At 36.7% G+C, this 22,329-nt stretch overlaps 1 protein-coding gene across 1 annotated transcript in view; it reads right to left on the reverse strand.

The window, feature by feature from the left end:
* Window positions 1–16,195, reverse strand: part of LOC135141040 (out at first protein) — a 268,832-nt gene extending 252,637 nt beyond the window's left edge. Inside the window, exon 1 of the mRNA XM_064071872.1 lies at window positions 16,009–16,195. Coding sequence (XP_063927942.1) covers window positions 16,009–16,116 — 108 coding nt within the window. The 5' untranslated portion in view covers window positions 16,117–16,195. The remainder of the gene's footprint in view (window positions 1–16,008) is intronic.
* Between the last annotated feature and the right edge of the window lie 6,134 nt (window positions 16,196–22,329).

The following is a 22,329-nucleotide window of genomic DNA, read 5'->3' on the forward strand; positions in this document are numbered from 1 at the left end:
AACCCTTGGTCCTGTTAAAGATCTCATCTGAATTCGAGACTTCTCGAGGATTTAAACCACATTAAGAACAGTTCATTTGTATTGTTGAGGCATCTCTAATTATTCTCGCCGGTTTTTTCGGTTTTGAATTCGTTTTTTATCTATTCTGTCGTAAAACGTTGTGTAAACAAGTTGTAAACCTTTGAAGCTCTAACAGGATTACAAAATTATAAAACCATCTTACCAAAGCAAGAAAATCCAATAAAGTACGAAATTAAATTTCGACGGGGCTGCAGTAATAAAAGAGCAAAAGCGGTGCAACAAGGTCAGAGGATGTTCGAACGTCCGAGGAATCGTCGTCGTGTCGGCGCCAAGATATCGCCGGCCAGTCTGGAAGCCGCAATTTATAAGTCCTCCGTCACAGACAAGCCCGGAGGATTTATCCGAACGATTTCGTCCGAATTTCATGGAAAGGAAATTAACCGGATTAATCTCCAACTATATTACATATAGGACAAGCTCGTAAAACAGTGACGTCAGACCGGGATTCCATAAATTTCGAACGAAGGTTATGACAGGTTATGCCCCCGGAGAATTTTTTGAGAGCGGAAACGTGTACACCCGGAACGTAAACTGTAATGAAGACGTCGAAGACACTATGTGGGCCCTAATTGGAGACACTGATACCAACTTTGATATGTCGTGCGAAATTCACATGGAAACAACGCGTTGACGTGTGGCTCAACACATGAAATATTAATTATCAAGTCTAAAAGGGTTAATCGGGGCTTATTAAGGGAGCCTGCGAGTGTCAGGTCGTGGGAGGGCAAAAGGGCTAAGGCTCACTAAATACTGATCGTAGTAGTGTGAGTGACCGTCTATACGTTATTATCATTAAGAAGAAAGAAGTGGGCTTTCGAGCGTACGATCTAGCTTTGAAAGTAGTGGCCCTACGTGGGTCTATTCAGCGTAATAGAGCTTTCGTCCGGGCAAAGAAGCCGACTACAAAGAGTCGCTTTGATTGAAGACCTGCAGTGTGCAGCATGTGCGTTGTTTCATAATTCGATTAAGCGGCGCCCCTCACCTTAATTCGTTCTCGCCTAACGAGGGAAAATAATTCGATTTCCGCTTAGGCCGTGGCCAGCGCGTTTGATCTTCTTTGAGACAAAGAACGTTTACGCAGAAATTAGGAAAGTGCTCCCTTAATTATATTTCGTGTTAACGGCGGCCGTATTAGTTAAAAAGGACAAGAAGAGCAAGATAAATTAGTTAACACTAGCATATTTGTCTAGATATTTTAAGCAAGTCGGCGTATAAATCAGACGAATTTATGGAGTCTGTACGAAGCAAGTAATTTATTAGAAGGCGTGTGTTGATTTCGATTTAGGGGCCGCCGGTAAAGCGCGCGGATGTCTCGGGGGACTAACAAGTTAATAATTGGGGTTATCGTTTTATGGCAAGTTGTGCGCGATTGTGAGCGTGTGTGATGTCGAACAGCGATTAGTTTGTAGTTAGGGAGTTCGCGACGCCGCCGCTTTTGTTCTGGGTGCTGTAGCACATCGCGCGGTTTTTCGGGGAGGGTTTAATTCGCGCTATTTTTGTGCCATATTTGCCTAGAGAGCGCCACGCGACGCTGCTTATCGTCTTGAACTTGCCCGAGCAGAAGATATAAGAGTACTTTTACTTGTTGGAAACTTGGGTCCGCGTCGGAGAGTTTTAACATCCTTTGTTATAACTTATAATAATCACAAATACCCGACGGATTTCGCACGAAATGAACTTTCAGACTTTCCGCCGGGGAATTAAAATAAACACTTCAAATTCCCCTACTAATTACCTATTCGGGTTAATTAAAAAGCAATACTCACGCCATGGGAGAATGAGCCCACAAATCCGAAGCAGGCGATCGATCGGACCTTCCTGTTTGATGAAATCGCATAAAACGTAACTACCGACTCGAAAAAATTTATGATTAAAATGAAACGTTAACTTAGTGAGAAGCAGTTCCGAAAACTTCCACTTTCGCGATCCTGAGATTCCAAAGGCTTCGCTCGTAAAAACTGCGAACGACTCGATTCTATTTTAATTTAAACATATTTGAGGTTTCGCTACTGGATCGACTTGAAGAACAACGACGTCGACGTCGCCTCGATCCCTAGAGAGTTGCCCACTCACACTGGTTTTACGAAGGTTTTTCGACGTTTTGTGGGTGTATTAATGATCCTGGAAGATCTGTATTGCAGTTTTAATAAAAGTTTGCCACTTTAATGAAGTGGGTAGCGAATCGATCATTCCACCTGAATTATTGGTTGCCTACCTGTCCAACGTTAAGAAAGTCATAGTGAGTTCTGGTAAATTTATAGCGCGTTTTTATAGCCACCTGTGGCACCAAATAAAACTAGATGGCTATACATCCTTTGTAAAATATATAGTATGAAAGATCGTTCGTCAAGTTGATTTGGGGAGATGTGTCGCTGCATTTTTAATACGAATTTGTCATTTCATTGAAGTAAATAGGAAGTCTATTATTCATTAGGTTTTTATTTCATTCGTGTGTTTCCTTCCAATATCAGTCATATAATCTTCCGAAAAAATTTTTTACAATCGATTTCGGCTAGGTCTACAAGAAACTTCCCCAATGCATCTAATAATAGTAACATTTATTGATTTCAAAAGGAAGAAATCCCAAATAAACTAGAAATAAACTCCTACAAAAATAACTAAAAAATGTAAAAAAAATGTATATTTTGCCTTTTCGTCTTAATATCTGTAGACTTCTTTCCCCAACATAAAATTTAAAACATGTTCAAAATGCAAAATTTGTAGAAAGAAATATCCATTTTGTGATTAGGCTCCGCCTCATAATTGCAAAATCCATATTTCCTTGCAAAAATGTACCATTTAACCATGTTTTAAGTTTCTTGTTCTGAAAAGATGACTATGTGTATTAAGAAGAAAAGGAAAAATATATGCCCCGCCCACCCACCCTGTCTCCACTCTGATGATTTTTTTTATTCGTCGTGAGTCAAGAGGGCGGAGTTTAACTGCAAAACCCTTATTTCTCCACGAGAATTTACAACCATGGTTTTGAGTATCGTGTTGGTCAAAGAATACTATGTATACTAAGAAAAAATTAAAGCCCCATCCATACTTGCCCTGATCTAAATAGCTAGTAATGAAGTTTTCGTGCGTTGCCAGACCTAGAGATCGAGGCTAACTGCAAAATTCAGCAAAAATTTACAATTTTAACCGTCTTTTAAGTTTCTAAGAATAAAAAATGATCACAAGTGAGGTGGGGTGGGTGGGCGGGGTAAACGTTTTGCCTTTTTTCTTAATGTACATATTATTCTTTGAACAACAGCAGACTCAAAAACATGATTTTAATTTCTTGTAAAGAAATAAGTATTTTGCAGTTAAGCTACGGTGAATAAAAAAAAGTCATCACAATTGAGATAGGGCGGGTGGGCGGGCATATATTTTGTTTTCGTTTTAAAATCTGTAGACTTCTTTCCCCAACATAAAATTTAAAACATGTTCAAAATGCAAAATTTGTAGAAAGAAATATCGATTTTGTGATTAGGCTTCGCCCCATAATTGCAAAATCCATATTTCCTTGCAAAAGTGTACCATTTAACCATGTTTTAAGTTTGTTGTTCTGAAAAGGTGACTATGTATATTAAGAAGAAAAGAAAAAATATATGCCCCGCCCACCCACCCTGTCTCCATTCTGATGATTTTTTTATTCGTCGTGAGTCAAGAGGGCAGAGCTTAACTGCAAAACCCTTATTTCTCCACGATAAATTAAAACCATGGTTTTGAGTATCGTGTTGGTCAAAGAATACTATGTATACTAAGAAAAAATTAAAGCCCCATCCATACTTGCCCTGATCTAAATAGCTAGTAATGAAGTTTTCGTTCGTTGCCAGACCTAGAGATCGAGGCTAACTGCAAAATTCAGCAAAAATTTACAATTTTAACCGTCTTTTAAGTTTCTAAGAATAAAAAATGATCACAAGTGAGATGGGGTGGGTGGGCGGGGTAAATATTTTGCCTTTTTTCTTAATGTACATATTATTCTTTGAACAACAGCAGACTCAAAAACATGTTTTTAATTTCTTGTAAAGAAATAAGTATTTTGCAGTTAAGCTACGCCCTCTTGGTTCACGGTGAATAAAAAAAATCTTCACAATTGAGATAGGGCGGGTGGGCGGGCATATATTTTGTTTTCGTTTTAAAATCTGTAGACTTCTTTCCCCAACATAAAATTTAAAACATGTTCAAAATGCAAAATTTGTAGAAAGAAATATCGATTTTGTGATTAGGCTTCGCCCCATAATTTAAATTGCAAATTCCATATTTCCTTGCAAAAATGTACCATTTAACCATGTTTTAAGTTTCTTGTTCTGAAAAGGTGACTACGTATATTAAGAAGAAAAGGAAAAATATATGCCCCGCCCACCCACCCTGTCTCCATTCTGATGATTTTTTTATTCGTCGTGAGTCAAGAGGGCGGAGCTTAACTGCAAAACACTTATTTCTCCACGAGAAATTAAAACCATGGTTTTGAGTATCGTGTTGGTCAAAGAATACTATGTATACTAAGAAAAAATTAAAGCCCCATCCATACTTGCCCTTATCTAAATAGGTAGTAATGAAGTTTTCGTTCGTTGCTAGACCCGGGGTTGAGGCTAATTGCAAAATTCAGCAAAAATTTGCGATTTTGAACGTCTTTTAAGTTTCTAAGAATAAAAAAAAAATCATCACAAATGAGATTGGGTGGGTGGGCGGGGTAAACATTTTGCCTTTTTTCTTAATAGACATATTATTCTTTGAACAACACGAGACTCAACAACATGTTTTTAATTTCTTGTAAAGAAATAAGAATTTTGCAATAAAAAAAATCATTACAATTGAGATGGGTGGGTGGGCGGGATTACATATTGCCTTTTTTGTTTTAGTGTAGATGACTATGTATATTAAGAAATAAACAGCAAAATATAAACCATTATGTAGAACCAGCGATCAAAGTTCCCGTTGTTGGTATTATTATGACGATTAGTGTTGGCTCGTTAATGGCGCAGTCGGTAGGATTGGATTTAGAATCTGGGTGAAAAATCCGGGATAATTTTGCTGTTGAGAAGAAATTCCGTGCAGCGTTCTCGTATTAATACAGCTCTGTACGCCACGTAATAATTAATATTCGGGGAGTTTAATTCGAGTTTGTGAGGCAAATATGATTAAGCCTCCGACAAAGGTCTGAAATATCATTCTACAACAGCAATCGGGTAGAGTTGATCGCGATATTTTACAATAATCAAAATAAAGTTGTCCTTTGTGCCGGTAACTGGGATTTATTGCGCAAAGACAAAGGGCAGATTTCGAGGGTGCGCAATTCCAATTTGTTACGTTTTCGTTTCCATTTTGATAAATACGCCGGTTCTCGATGCGAGCCTATAAAAAAAGGATTTAATGTTTCATTTTATCTCTTCGCAACACCCCCGCAACAATTTGGCGTAGGTGCCGGTTACAGCTGCCGTTAATAATTCAAGCGAATTGAAAAAGTCCAAACAAATCGGTAATAATTCAGGGCCGTTCCGTGTTTATAAATACTAATTGGGGCAATAAAGCCGCTAGAGGAACCCAGGTACCTATTCGATGCCTCTGCAATTGTCTTAGGGGCTGTTTTATGACAGCGCGGGGCCGGACGATAAAAAGCGCTCTTCCGCTGTATTAAATCCACGATACAATAGTCTGAGTTTTTCGCGTAACGCAAAAATTTCGCTTCTTTACGACTCATTAAAATTTTTACGGAAGAATGAAAGCGCTCATATTTCCAGGTATAAAAATAATGCGAAATATAATACCGGGCAAGTATCAGAGAAAAGATTTTTTTTAATTAGTGTCGTCCGCCGAGCGCGCACGAATGTTCAAAGTTTTTTCATAATCAGCGCTTAAAAAAACTTGGAAATTCTGTTTTCATCGATTCGCCGGCGTCGACGGGTACCGTTCCACTAAAAACTCCAGCATTAGTATCGGGGAGATGTATAATAAAAATGGATCCAAACCCACGTCAAGTTGACAGCGTTTTAGAAATAATACAACGAATACTTCACGCTCGCATGGCAGAAGGTCAATAATAAACCCTCCATCACGAACGGACGGCTCTTTATTTTTCCTATTACGAGCTCTCGTCTCCGAGTGCCTCAAACAAAGGTGAGATTAGTGACCACGCTTCCGCGGTACCGTTTTTGCACTAACTTCGCATTATTCAGACTGTCTTGCTTTTAATTTCGGCTACAACTTAGTATTAAACATTTTACGACGAGTTTTCAGCTTTGATGTTTGACGTCTCATTGTTCGACTACCGAAGTTGTTTCTTAATATGCAGTAATCTTCGCACAGACTGCAACTTTCTGGCGCAGTCGGTAGGATTACACACGAACACACTCCGCCATCTTGTCCGTGTTTATCTCCCATCAATGTTAACCGTTTAAAATAAATCATGTCCCGGTTTATTTCGTAATAAGTACTCAAAATTAAAAGCATTTTATCGGCTGGAAATTTTCGCTCCTGCACGCAAAAACACCCCACTTAACAACATGCCACTTCGAGATCGTATCTCAAAGCTTTTGCATTCAATCAACACTGCTTCAGTTCCTCGCAAATATTAAATGAAACATCTACCGAGAAATCTCATAACAACTCAATCCACTCGCATTTATTTCTCGAAATTGCATTCTTCCTCACGTCTTCGAGTCCCATTCTGCCGATAATGCCGCATATTTTGTTTCATGATGGAGCTACAGGACCGGATTGAGGGATTCCGAAAGCAACTTCCGCCTAAATTAATTACAACTTCTGCGTCAAAGTAGCACTCGATGTTCCCGTGATTTACATGCAAGGAACCCTCGCTGTGTTTGTGTGTGGGCGCCCTCCATGATCCCATCAAATAAAAACCACCCTTCCTTGCTATCCCGATCGCAATCCACCCGCTCGATCCCCTAAATAATAGACAAAATCTCCCACTAACCGTATTTCGTAATCCGCACCCGGCATGAATAAAATAGCAAAGCCTTGTTTTAAGAGAATTTTATTTCCTCATGAAAACAGATAGGAATTGTATTTATAGACTCATAACAAACTCCCCGACGCTATCCGGGCTTCTTTCAAGACATTTTTAAGACCCACTACGTTCGAAACCGATCTCTTGATCTCGTTATAGATGGCGCCACAATATCAATTTAACTAAATATTGAAGTGGCCCCAAACAAAGACGTACGATAACGCGAACACGACGAATTTGCTTTTTTCGGGAAATTAATTGTTATTTTTTCGGCAGCTGACTGAACGTGAACAACGAATTTATTATCTGATTATTTTCGAACTGTTTTGTGTTCAGTAAGAGATGTACAAATGGGGGATTTCTGGCGTGACCTGGATAAAAACTATCCAAATGTCAAAGAATCTCGGCGCAAGGGTGTGATTAGGGCAGGTTTGCTTCATTAAAAACGACGCTCTAAAATGGGTAATTATAAAGTCGATACTTCGACGCGGGTTTTTTTTTTCTAGTAACTAAAAGGTCAGAGTTCGTAATTATGATGGACTATTTCGACAATAAGTTTAGTCAATAATGGTAAAAAAAGTCTTCAAAGGTATGCATCGAGCGAGCAGCACAACGTTAAATTGGACGCAAATTGTAATTACAAATGTATTTTTATTAAAACCAGACTAGACTGCAAATGCTCCAGCGCAAATACAAAAAACGATTAAATAAATATTAAATGCAGTGCAATAAATTCAAAATCCGCGCACTGTAATCGGTGAACTGATTTAATTTATCAGGTCGAAATTTCGTATTACCATACGTAAAAACCAAACATGATGTAATATTTAATTAGGGCGAGCAAACGGTAACAAAATTTAATCTAGTTTTACTTCGAATATGAAAGTTATAAAAAGTGCGTTCCACAAACAAATCAGGGAAGCTTTTTTGGAGCGATTTTTTGCGTTTTGATAACATTCGGGCTTTTAGCTTTCCTTTTCACCCTTCAGGCAATCAAGTGGGCCGGTTACTTATTTTTAAGGCCAGGGTGAAAGCCGTTTCGACCTTTCTCATTAGCACCACAACAATATTGTATTAAGTATTACATTGTACACGTCAAAATTAATCTATTTAGCCCCACCAATATCTCAAAAATATAAAAATCCTGTGCTTCTACCCCATACTTAAAACATGTTTCACGTGGTTTTTTCGTGTCGGGAAATATACAATTTTCTTTTAAGCTCCGCCTCTCGTCGCACGATGGACAAAAAATTAATCAGAATTGAAGTGGGGGTGGGTGGGTGGGGTTTATCCGTTGTGTTTTTTTCGTAGGATACAGTCTTCTTTCAACAATAAAATAGTTATAATATTAAAAGGTCAATTTGAGGTTAGAAAAATATCTCGATTATAATTATTGCCAGATCTATCGATTTTTGTATAGTTTTTTTTTTCTTGTTTCGATGTCTTGTTATAAATAGTTTGTGTTCAACTACGCGATTATTCCTCAAACATGTTTCACTACCTGGTAATTTCTTGTACAGAAATATGGACTTTGCAATAATTAAGCTCCACCCCTTGGTCTAACAACGAATAAAAAATCTATCACGATTGAGGGCGGGCATACCAATTGTGGTGATTTTATTCTAACCTCAAATTCAGCATTTTAAGTATCTGGCTGTTGAAAGAAGACTATGTATATTACGAAAATAAAGTCAAAGAATAAGCCCCACCCACCCACCCAATCTCAATTGTGCTTAATATTTTATTCGTTGTGAGACGGGGGGCGGAGCTAAATTGAAAAGTCCATATTTCTCTTCAAGAAACTACCACGTGAACATGTTTTAAGTATCGTGTTGTTGAAAGAAAACTACGATTAAGAAAAAGCAGCCAAAATTATGCTCCACCCACCCACCCTGATTCAAATCGTGTTAAATCTTTTATTCGTTGTGAGATCAGAGGGCGGAGCTTAATTGCAAAGTCTAATTTTTCTTAGTTGTAGGGTAAATCGGTAATCTCGCAATCCTGGTAATGCAGCTGGATATAATTCTAACCTCAAATTTAACATTTGATATTTTAAGTATTTTGTTGTTGAAAGAAGACTATGTATTTTACGAAAAGAAAGACAAAGGGTAAGCACCACCCACCCACCCCATCTCAATTGTGCTTAATATTTTATTCGTTGTGAGACGGGGGGCGGAGCTAAATTGAAAAATCCATATTTCTCTTCAAGAAACTACCACGTGAACATGTTTTAAGTATCGTGTTGTTGAAAGAAAACTACGATTAAGAAAAAGCAGCCAAAATTATGCCCCACCCACCCACCCTGATTCAAATCGTGTTAAATCTTTTATTCGTTGTGAGATCAGAGGGCGGAGCTTAATTGCAAAGTCTAATTTTTCTTAGTTGTAGGGTAAATCGGTAATCTCACAATCCTGGTAATGCAGCTGGATATAATTCTAACCTCAAATTTAACATTTGATATTTTAAGTATTTTGTTGTTGAAAGAAGACTATGTATTTTACGAAAAGAAAGACAAAGGGTAAGCCCCGCCCACCCACCCCATCTCAATTGTGCTTACTATTTTATTCGTTGTGAGACGGAGGGCGGAGCTAAAGTGAAAAGTCCATATTTCTCTTCAAGAAACTACCACGTGAACATGTTTTAAGTATCGTGTTGTTGAAAGAAAACTACGATTAAGAAAAAGCAGCCAAAATTATGCCCCACCCACCCACCCTGATTCAAATCGTGTTAAATCTTTTATTCGTTGTGAGATCAGAGGGCGGAGCTTAATTGCAAAGTCTAATTTTTCTTAGTTGTAGGGTAAATCGGTAATCTCGCAATCCTGGTAATGCAGCTGGATATAATTCTAACCTCAAATTTAACATTTGATATTTTAAGTATTTTGTTGTTGAAAAAAGACTATATATTTTACGAAAAAAAAAGTCAAAGGATAAGCCCCACCCACCCACCCCTATCTCAATTGTAACTAATTTTTTTTTTTGTCATGAGTCGATAGGCGGAGCTTAATTAAGAAATTTATATTTCTCTACAAGAAATTACTACCTGAAACATTTTTAAGTATCGTCGTTGGAAAAAATATATATATATACCGGGTGTCTGGAAAATAACGGATTAACTCTTGAATACGTTATGTACGAGAGTTTCAGGATTCCCAAACGAATAATAAAAAAAATCGTTATGATGTAGATTACGAAAAAAACGAACTACACACTAATTTTTTGCTAAAATCAGTAAAAAGAATATAAAACTAGAAAAAAAACACTGTTCCTCAACACAATTCTGTAAAAGCTATTTTAATACGAATTGTTCTAAATTAAAAATTCTGTGTGTCTAGGGTAAAAATTAAGGCCGATTCATAAACCGCAAGTACAAATATGTTATTTTATGAAATTTATTGTGCAAGATTGTCAGACAATACACAAATAGACGCCAGAGAGACAGACGACACATAGACAGACAGACGGCATACAGACAGACGACAGACAGACAGACTACAGACAGACAGACAACAGACAGACGACAGACAGACAGACGACAGACAAACAGACAACAGACAGAAACAGAAGATGCTTGTTTTCATCTTCTAGAGATCATGAAACGTCTAGAAAAAATTAAATTAGCGGATTCCCGGGTGGACTCTACAATATTTCTCTAGAACCTTTATGGGTGGAACCAAATTTTAACACATAAGTGGCCCCAATTGTGCAAATTCGGTATCCAAAAACTCCGAAAGAGCAATTTGCCAATAATAACTAAAATTTATAACTATAAAAAATCAGTAATTTATTACAACAAATGTGTAATTTTTTAATGAAAATTACGTTTTGTAAAAAATACATACTTTTTTTACAATTTGAATTTTCCTAATTTTTAATTTTTCCTTTGTTCAAAGTCTCTGCATTTGTATTGGAATTTGCAAAAAATACAAAAAGGACAGGAAAAGAAGATTTCATACATAAAAAAAATGTAAGAAATATAAGCCCCGCCCACCCACCCGTTCTCAATTGTGATGAATTTTTTTTTTCACCGTGAGCCGAGAGCGGGGCTTAGTTGCAAGAGTAAAATTTTGTAAAGAAATATGGATTTTGCAATTAAATTCCGCCGCTCGGTCTGACAACGAATAAAAAAAATCATTACAATTGAGACCGGGTGGGTGGGTGGGGCTTATATTTTGCCCTTTCTTCTTAATATCCGTCGTCGTCTTTTCATAACAAGAATTTTTGTAAAGAAATATGTATTTTGCAATTACGCTCCGCCTCTCGTTTCGTTCTGACAACAAATAAAAACTTCATCACGAGATCGGGACTTTTTTTTAGTTACATATAGTTTTCTTTGAACAACATGATAGTTTAATATTTTTTCAGTTTCTTGTTGGGAAAAGAAGATTTCGTATATTAAAAAAAAACCTACGAAGAGTAAAATTTTGTAAAGAAATATGGATTTTTCAATTAAATTCCGCCGCTCGGTCTGACAACGAATAAAAAAAATCATTACAATTGAGACCGGGTGGGTGGGCGGGGCTTATATTTTGTCCTTTCTTCTTAATGTCCGTAGTCGTCTTTTCACAACACGAATTTTTGTAGACAAATATGGATCTTGCAATTAAGCCCCGCCTCTCGATCTCACGACTAATGAAATATTCATCACAATTGAGCTTGGGATGGGTATAGGTGAAGTCTAATCTTTGGCTTGATTATTTTCTTAATATACATAGTATTCTTTGAACAACACGATACTCAAAAACATGTTTTTTATTTCTGGTAGAGAAATAAGGATTTTGCAGTTAAGTTCCGTCCTCTTGACTCACGACGAATAAAAAATGATCAGAATTGAGACTGGGTGGGTGGGCGGGGCTTATATTTTGCCTTTTCTTTCTAATATATATAGCCATCTTTTTATAACAAAAATATTATATAACTTATATTTTGCCTTTTCTTTCTAATATATATAGCCATCTTTTTATAACAAAAATATTATATAACTTATATTTTGCCTTTTCTTTCTAATATATATAGCCATCTTTTTATAACAAAAAGACAAAATGTAAGCCCGCCCACCCATTCTGTCTCAATTGTGATGATTTTTTTCTACGTCGTGAACGAAGGGGGCGGAGCTTAACTGCAAAATTCTTATTTCTTTACAAGAAATGAAAACATGTTTTTCAGTATTGTGTTATTCAAAGAATAATATGTATGTTAAGAAAGCAAGGCACAATATAGACCCCACCCACCCACCCCTTCTCAATTGTGATGATTTTTTTAAACTTAGAAACCTAAAACTAATTTAAAATGGTGAATTGTTGTAGGCAAATATCGATCTTACATTTAAGCCCCGCCCGTCGATCAGATGATGAATGAAAAAAATCATCACAATTGAAATAGGGTGGGTGGGCGGGGCTTCGTTTTGCCTTTTTGACAACGGAGTTTATAAATGACAATTTTCAGCTCTAAAAGCAACGCCAGTGGGAACAGCAACTGCAACCATTTTATCTAAAGAAATTAGTCGATCTAAATAACCGTTAATCCTATGGTGAATTTCCTCAGGATTACCAATTTTTCTTGTCTCTTGAAATGATCGAGACAAAAGCGCATATGTAAGAAATTTTTATCAAATTTGAGGAATTATATTTCTCTATTCCAATCTATGCTTGTCCTATTATTTAGTTTAAATATATATATCTCTCGTACAATACGTATACGAAATATAAGCCCCGCCCACCCACCCTTTCTCAATTGTGATGATTTTTTATCCACCATGAGCCGAGGGCGGAGCTTAGTTGTAAAATTTTGTAAAGAAATATGGATTCCGCAATTAAATTCCGCCACTCCGTCTGACAACGAATAAAAAAAAAATATTACAACTGAGACCGGGTGGGTGGGGGGGGGCTTATATTTTGCCCTTTCTTCTTAATATGCGTAGTCGTCTTTTCACAACAAGAAATTTTCTAAAGAAATATGTATTTTGCAATTACGCTCCGCCTCTCGGTCTGACAACAAATAAAAAATTCATCACGATTGAGATCAGAACATTTTTTTAGATACACATAGTTTTTTTTTAACAACACGATAGTTAAAGATTTTTTCAGTTTCTTGTTGGGAAAAGAAGATTTCGTATATTAAAAAAAACGTACTAAATATAAGCCCCGCCCACCCACCCGTTCTCAATTGTGATGATTTTTTTATTCACCGTGAGCTGAGGGCGGAGCTTAGTTGTAAAATTTTGTAAAGAAATATGGATTCTGCAATTAAATTCCGCCACTCCGCCTGACAACGAATAAAAAAAATCATTACAACTGAGACCGGGTGGGTGGGTGGGGCTTATATTTTGCCCTTTCTTCTTGATATGCGTAGTCGTCTTTTCACAACAAGAAATTTTCTAAGGAAATATGTATTTTGCAATTACGCTCCGCCTCTCCGTCTGACAACGAATAAAAAGTTCATCACGATTGAGATCAGGACATTTTTTTTTAGATACAAATATTTCTTTGAACCACACGATAGCTGAGTATTTTTTCAGTTTTTTGTTGGAAAAAGAAGATTTCGTATATTAAGAAAAACGTACGAAATATAAGCCCCGCCCACCCACCCGTTCTCAATTGTGATGATGTTTTTATTCACCGTGAACCGAGTGCGGGGCTTAGTTGTAAAATTTTGTAAAGAAATATGGATTTTGCAATTAAATTCCGCCGCTCGATCTGACAACGAATAAAAAAAATCATTACAACTGAGACCGGGTGGGTGGGTGGGGCTTATATTTTGCCCTTTCTTCTTAATATGCGTAGTCGTCTTTTCACAACAAGAAATTTTCTAAAGAAATATGTATTTTGCAATTACGCTCCGCCTCTCCGTCTGACAACGAATAAAAAGTTCATCACGATTGAGAACAGGACATTTTTTTAGATACAAATAGTTTTCTTTGAACAACACGATAGTTAAATATTTTTTCAGTTTCTTGTTGGGAAAAGAAAATTTCGTATATTAAAAAACACGTACGAAATATAAGCCCCGCCCACCCACCCGTTCTCAATTGTGATGATTTTTTATTCACCGTGAGCCGAGGGCGGAGCTTAGTTGCAAGAGTAAAATTTTGTAAAGAAATATGGATTTTGCAATTAAATTCCGCCGCTCCGTCTGACAACGAATCAAAAAAATCATTACAACTGAGACCGGGTGGGTGGGTGGGGCTTATATGTTGCCCTTTCTTCTTAATATACGTAGTCTTCTTTTCACAACAAGGATTTTTGTAGACAAATATGGATCTTGCAATTAAGCCCCACCTCTCGATCTCACGACTAATGAAATATTCATCACAATTGAGCTTGGGATGGATATGGGTGAAGTCTAATCTTTGACTTCATTATTTTCTTAATATACATAGTATTCCTTTAAACACGATACTCAAAAACATGTTTTTTATTTCTGGTAGAGAAATAAGGATTTTGCAGTTAAGCTCCGTCCTCTTGACTCACGACGAATAAAAAATGATCAGAATTGACACTGGGTGGGTGGGCGGGGCTTATATTTTGCCTTTTCTTTCTAATATATATAGCCATCTTTTTATAACAAAAAGACAAAATGTAAGCCCGCCCACCCACCCTATCTCAATTGTGATGATTTTTTTCTACGTCGTGAACGAGTTTAACTGCAAAATTCTTATTTCTTTACAAGAAATGAAAACACGTTTTTCACTATCGTGTTATTCAAAGAATAATATGTATGTTAAGAAAACAAGCCAGAATATAGACCCCACCCACCCACCCCTTCTCAATTGTGATGATTTTTTATTCACCGTGAGCCGAGGGCGGAGCTTAGTTGCAAAAGGGTAAAATTTTGTAAAGAAATATGGATTTTGCAATTAAATTCCGCCGCTCGGTCTGACAACGAATAAAAAAAATCATTACAACTTAGATCGGGTGGGTGGTGGGGCTTATAGTTTGTCCTTTCTTCTTAATATGCGTAGTCGTCTTTTCACAACAAGAATTTCTGTAAAGAAATATGTATTTTGCAATTCCGCTCCGCCTCTCCGTCTGACAACGAATAAAAATTCCATCACGGGATCGGGACTTTTTTTTAGTTACATATAGTTTTCTTTAAACAACACGATAGATACATATTATTAATTTACTAATTAAAGTTTACTAACAACATACGCCGAACTTTGTAAATTCTAAACGTCGGATTTTTAATTTAATTTTAGCGAAGTGTGAATGGTATTATCTGATAGTTTTTCTGAAATTGGATTTGTTTGATTGCACTGGTTTTGGACATCAAATCAACACAAATCATGGCATAATTGGTTTGAGTGGATATTATGGTTTTTATAGGAGGCACTATTTTGGACGTTCTTCGGCCACATTACGTCCGAACCCCGGCGATAATGTAAAGTGTGAAATCAACACAAAATAATCTTGAACTATGAAATACATCTGATATAAAACTGCAGCCATTTACTTTTAATATGAAACATAATTAAGATTAAAATTCAATCTAAAAACCAATTTCTGTTGTTGCACCCGCTGGCGAAATCCTACCTTCTGTCTCAATCGCGGAAACATCCAAAAACAACAAAATAAATGACCATAGTGTCCGTAAAAGTTGCTTTTCGGACTCACTTCACTCACGATTTTTTCGCCGGCGGTTTAGCGACTATGTAAACGTGTACACCAAGTGTATAATTTTCGCAAAAATCGCCCCCGCATCGGAAAAACCGCCCCCATTTATTAATAATCCAGGAAGCACTTTCGAAAAATCCCACCCCCAAATCACGGCAACCGCAATCACCCATTAGCGCCTTCATTAATTTTTTGCACAAAAACAATCCGTCCAAATTTAATTTCGCCCGCGCCTCTACAGTCAACAACCCCCGCCCCCGACCCCACCGCCGAAATCGCCCGCCCCCTTCAAAAAACACATGTAAACACCGTGACGAAACCGCGATTAAGGTTAAAACATGCCCTCGAAACTAACCTGATTCCTGACATTGATGACCAGCTGGGTGTCGCTGAAATCGATCACCAGACACAAAACAACGACCACCAAGTGGACGGAGCACCTCCTTTTGTCCCTTTTCGTCATTTTCGGACGTATTTTTCACAATTTTGACAGTTCCACAACACCAGCCATCGCGTCAGCTGTCAAACGTGCAATGCGGAGTGTAGGCAACACGCGATTCATTTAAGAGCGTGCGCACGGGCCACGGAACGCGGGGACAGCGTCGGCTGGCTCCGACACGGTTCGGGGCGGCTTTCGCCGCCTCAACGAGTTTATCGGGGAGAACAAACATGATTTAACATTTAACAGAATGGGGGGTGATACGTTTAAATTTGTAATCACGGGGGTGCGCTGGGGGCGGCGGATCGATTCGGCCCCCGAAGAGGCAAAAAGTGACGATTGTCGCGGCGAAGTCGTGATTAATTGCTGGCTTTGGCGGCGGGGAGGGGGCGGGCAGTGGCGGAACGAGTTTTGTTTATATTTCAAATTTCGAGATAATAGTTTGTGGCGGGACCGAGTTTAACTAAATTAAGTTCGATTAAATGGGCTGATTCTGTGTTAAGTTGTTACACTGGACGGGAGTTGGTTTGTTTATTATGTACAGGTAGGCTGTGGTTTAACGTCATCATTTTCCGTGAAGGAACAACGAACTAGTTTGTAGAAATTTTCGTTCTAAGTAATGATTCAGTCTAAACTTGCTTCGCCTCTGAAGCACACCCGATGTCATAATTAGAAAATAATGCATCGTCTCCGAGGGTCGATCTCCGCCACTGCGAATTTTTAAGTAAATTATAACTCGCCGGGCTTTAAAATTCAGCAACTTGGCGAGTTATTAAATAAAAATAATTGTCGCGGAAAGTTGGGGATGTATTTTTCTTGGAGGAAAGTTCGACGAGGTCTGAGTGTTTGATGCATTCGGAGTTCAATTTGGGGTTTATTCAGGGAAATTTGCTTCTTATTCATGTTACAACTGTCATTTGCAGGAGCCGTTTGGTAATTAATGCTAAATAAGGGCGATTTTAATATTCAAAGGTGCGCAGGTACAAAGAAGGGGTGAGCGCGGGGGCGTCTGCTCAAAGGGGCATATTCGGTTATTAAAGCTGAATTAACAACTTGAGTGTGTTTTGTTTTTCGCGCTCCGGCGGGCAATTAGGATGCTGCAGAGATTAAAAAAGAGTAAATTCTTGGAATTGGATTCTGTTTGGACTGCTAATTAAAGCTTGGAAATTACTAACGGAAATATGTGTGGCAGAGTGGCACTGGAGTTGTGTGGATACATTTTTAGAGTCGGGGCTCTGGGGAATAGTAGTGGAAAGATTGAAGAGGATTTACGTAATGAGTGAAATGAATCCGAACGACAAGCAAATGAATGTACTGAAAGTATATTTTTCTTAATTAATAATAATAATAATAATAATCTTGTGATTTCACGAGAGAGCACGAAAATTCTGATAAATTCGCAATCCTTAGAAAATTTTCAATGCGATTAACCCCTTCCCATGTAATAAAGTTATTTTTTTTGCTTTATTAAAAATATTGATTTGAAAAAGTTTGAAGAAATGTCTGCGTGGGCCGGCAAGCAAACATCCAAAGAAATTCACGTTTTCTTTAAATATCACGACATCTGCACAAAATCTCCTCGATTTGACCCAATTTTTACACAAAAATGCCTTCTTCTCGGTCATTTGCAGACATACAACGACAAAAAACACATTTTCGTGATCCCTAGCAAAGTTTCAATAGGAATCATCCTTTTTCAGATCGATTTAATGAAATTAAGTTTTGGTTAGAATTGGTGGAGGCGCCGGGACAATAATCAGTTTCAATATTTTCTATATCGAGAATATAAAAAAATCTACGGGAGCTAGGATTCCTTAAACGAACCTAAGTATTTATTTAAATATTTCAAATCTACTAAACCAAATAATAGAAAAAGCATAGGTTGGAATAGAGAAAAATAATTCCTCAAATTTGGTAAAAATTTCTTACATATGTGCTTTTGTCTCGATTATTTCAAGAGACAAGAAAAATTAAGAAAGATTGGTAATCCTGAGAAAATTTACCATAGGATTAACGGTTATTAAATCGACTAAATTCTTTAGATAAAATGGTTGCAGTTGCTGTTCCCACTGCTTTTAGAGCTGAAAGTTGTCATTTATAAACTCCGTTGTCAAAAAAGCAAAACGAAGCCCCGCCCACCCACCCTATTTCAATTGTGATGATTTTTTTCATTGGTCGTCAGATCGACGGGCGGGGCTTAATTGGAAGATCGATATTTACCTACAAGAATTCACACACATTTTGTCTTTTTGCTATGAAAAAATGGCTATGTATATTAAGAAAAACAAGGCAAAATATAAGCCCCGCCCACCCACCCTATCTCTATTCTGATGATTTTTTTATTCGTCGTGAGCCAAGATGACCGAGGTTAACTGCAAAATCCTTATTTCTCTACCAAAAATAAAAAACAAGTTTTGAGTATCGGGTTCAAAGAATACTATGTAGATTAAGAAAATAGTAAAGCAAAAGATTAGGCCCCACCCATATCCGTCCCAAACTCAATTGTGACAAATTGTTCATTCGTCGTCAGATGGAGGGGAGGGGCTTAATTGCAAGATCCATATTTATCTACAAGAATTTACCATTTTAAACATATTTTAAGTTTCTAAAGATTCAAAAAATCATCACAAACGAGACGGGGTGGGTGGGCGGGGTTTATATTTTGCCTTTTTTTTTTTCTTAATACTCATAGTATTCTTTGAACAACACGACACTCAAAAACATGTTAGTGATCTCTTGTAAAGAAACAAATATTTTGCAGTTAAGCTCGGCCTCCTTGTTTAACGGCGAATGAGAAAAATCATCACAATATAGATAGGGTGGGTGGGCGGGCTTACATTTTGTCTTTTTGTTATGAAAAGATGGCTATATATATTAAGAAAGAAAACGCAAAATATGTCATATATATTTTGTCTCTTTGTTATGAAAAGATGGCTATATATATTAAGAAAGAAGAGGCAAAATCTAAGCCCCGCCCACCCACCCAGTCTCAATTCTGATCATTTTTTATTCGTCGTGAGTCAAGAGGAGGGAGCTTAACTGCAAAATCCTTATTTTTCTACCAAATATTAAAAACATGTTTTGAGTATCGTGTTCAAAGAATACTATGTATATTAAGAAAATAATAAAGGCAAAGATTAGACCCCACCTATATCCATCCCAAGTTCTCGTCGTGTGATCGAGAGGCGGGGCTTAATTGCAAGATCCATATTTGTCTACAAATATTGACCAATTTAAATATGTTTTAAGCATCTAAGGATTAAAAAAATCATCACAATCGAGATGGGGTGGGTGGGTGGGGTCAATATTCTGCCTTGTTCTCTTAACATACATATTATTCTTTGAATAACACGATACTGAAAAACATGTTTTCATTTCTTGTAAAGAAATAATAATTTTGCAGTTAAGCTCCGCCCTCTTGGCTTACGACGAATAAAAAGAATCATCAGAATTGAGATAGGGTGGGCGGGCGGGCTTACATTCTGTCTTTTTGTTATGAAAAAATGGCTATGTATATTAAGAAAAACAAGGCAAAATGTAAGCCGCGCCCACCCTCCCTATCTCTATTCTGATGATTTTTTTTATTCGCCGTGAGCCAAGAGGAGGGAGCTTAACTGCAAAATCCTTATTTTTCTACCAAATATTAAAAACATGTTTTGAGTATCGTGTTCAAAGAATACTATGTATATTAAGAAAATAATAAAGCTAAAGATTAGACCCCACCCATATCCATCCCAAACTCAATAGTGATGAATTTTTCATTCGTCGTGAGATGGAGGGGCGGGGCTTAATTGCACGATCCTTGTTTGTCTATAAAAATTTACTATTTTAAACGTGTATTAAGTTTCCAAGAATAAAGAAAATCATCACAATTTAGACGTGGTGGGTGGGCGGGGTTTATATTTTGCCCTTTTTTTCTTAATATACATATTATAGTTTGAACAACACGATACTCAACATGTTTGTGATTTATGGTAAAGAAATAAATATTTTGCAGTTAAGCTCCGCCTCCTGGGTTAACGGCGAATAAAAAAATCATCACAATAGAGATAGGGTGGGTGGGCGGGCTTATATTTTGTGTTTTTGTGTGAATAAGTGTAGATTTCTTTTCACAACATGAAACCTAACACATGTTTAAAATGGAAAATTTGTATAAGGAAATATCGATTTGCAATTAGTCCCCGCCCCATAATTGCAAAATTAATGTTTCCTTGCAAAACAATTTTAACCAGGTTTTAAGTTTCTTGTTATCAAAAGATGTCTATGTATATTGAGAAAAAAAAGGGAAAATATAAGCCCCGCCCACCCACCCTATCTTAATTCTGATGCTTTTTTTATTCGTCGTAAGCCGAGGGGTGGAGCTTAATTGCAAAATCGATATTTGTCTATACAAATTTACTGCTTTAAACATATTTTTAGTTTCTTGTTGTGAAAAGATGACTACGCATATTAAGATCAAACGGCAAAATATAAGCCCCGCCCACCCACCCAGTTTCAATTCTGATGATTTTTTTATTCGTCGTGCGCCAAGAAGGCCGAGCTTAGCTGCAAAATCCTTATTTCTCTTGAAGAAATAAAAAACGTGTTATTGAATGTCGTGTTGTTCAAAGAATACTATGTATAAGGAAGTATTGTAATCAAGTCCGTTGACCCCAAGAGTCCGAAGAAATAGGTCTCCCGTTTCCGTCTCTCTGTCTGTCTGTCCGTCTGTCTACCGTCCTGATCTATTTATGAAGTTAATTTTGGGGTAAAATAGGTGGAGGCGCCGGGAAAATAATTAATTTCAAAATTTTTTATTTCGAGAATTTTCAAAAAAATACTACCAAAGAAACCTTTAAAAATGTTAAGAAATCTTGAAAAATTCTAAGAAACGTTGACAAATCTTGAGAAATCTCGAGATTTAAAAACTTTTAGAAATCTTGAGCATTCGTAACAAATCCTAAGAAATGCTGAGAAATCCTGAGAAATCTTGAAAAACCTTGAACAATTCTGAGAAATCGTGAGAAATCTTCGAAAAATCTTGAAAAGTCTTGACAAACCTAGAGAGATCTTCAGACTTGCAATATTTAGAAATCTTGAAAATTTCTGAGATCTCTCGAAATTTCTGAACCCTTAGAAATCATGAGAAATCCTGAGAAATGTTGATAAATTTTGAGAAATCTTGAGAAACCTTAAGCTATTTTGAGAAATTTTCAGAAATATTGAGAAATTTCGAAACCTCAAACCCTCGAAAAATTATGAGAAATACTTAGAAATTTTGTGAAATCTTGATAAATTTTGAGAAATCTCGAGAAATTTTGAAAGGTCTTAAGAAATCATTTAAAATCCTGTGTTATCTTCAGAAGTCTCGAGAAATATTGAGACATTTTGAAAAATCTTGATAAATTTAAGAAGTTTTCAGTAATCTTGAGAAATACCGAGCAATCTTTTAAAATCTGGAGAAGATTGAGAAATCTGGAAATCTCGAAACCTCGAAACTTTGAGAAATTCAAACAAATCTAGAGACATTTTGAGAAATGTGAGAAATCTGGAGAAATCTTGCGGAAATCTCAAGGAAATCTCTTAGAAGTCTCGGGGAAATCTTGAGAAACCTTGAGAAATCTCTAAACCTGGAAACTTTGAGAAATCCTAAGAAATCTTGAGAAATGTCAATAAAGCTCGAAAACCCTCGACCAAGTTTCGAAGAAATCTTGAGAAATCTCGAAATCTCAAAACTTATAAACCTTGGAAAATCTGGAAAAATCCTGAGAAATGTTGAGAAATCTTGAGAAATCCTAAGTGATCTTAAAAAATCTTTAAAAATTTTGAGAAATCTCCAGAAATCTTGATAAAATCTGAGAAGTCTTTAGAAATATAAATTTCCAAGAGGATTAACCCCTATTCAGATTGATATAATTTTTGGGGTAAAAATGATGGAAGCGCCGGGATAATAATTTATTTAAAAATCCTGATTTCAACAAATTTAAAGTATTTTCAGCATTTGTTTAAATATCACGACATCTGAACAAAATAATACAACTTTGGATTGAAATCTGAAACGATATCTACTTTCGGTACTGATTTGACCCATTTCTTATACAAAAATGACATCTTGTCACTTATTTGAAGAAGCAAAACACAAATAAGCACATATTCATAATCCCGAGAAAATATCCAATTGGAATCAGTGATTTTCAAATCGATTTAATGGAATTAATTTTTGGGAAAATTGGTGGATAATAATTAAATACAGAAATC

This window comes from Zophobas morio, unplaced genomic scaffold (genome assembly GCF_036711695.1).
Source record: "Zophobas morio isolate AGI-343-1 ecotype UQ-CSIRO unplaced genomic scaffold, CSIRO_AGI_Zmor_V1 ptg000041l, whole genome shotgun sequence".
NCBI classification, from domain to species: Eukaryota; Metazoa; Arthropoda; class Insecta; order Coleoptera; family Tenebrionidae; genus Zophobas; species Zophobas morio.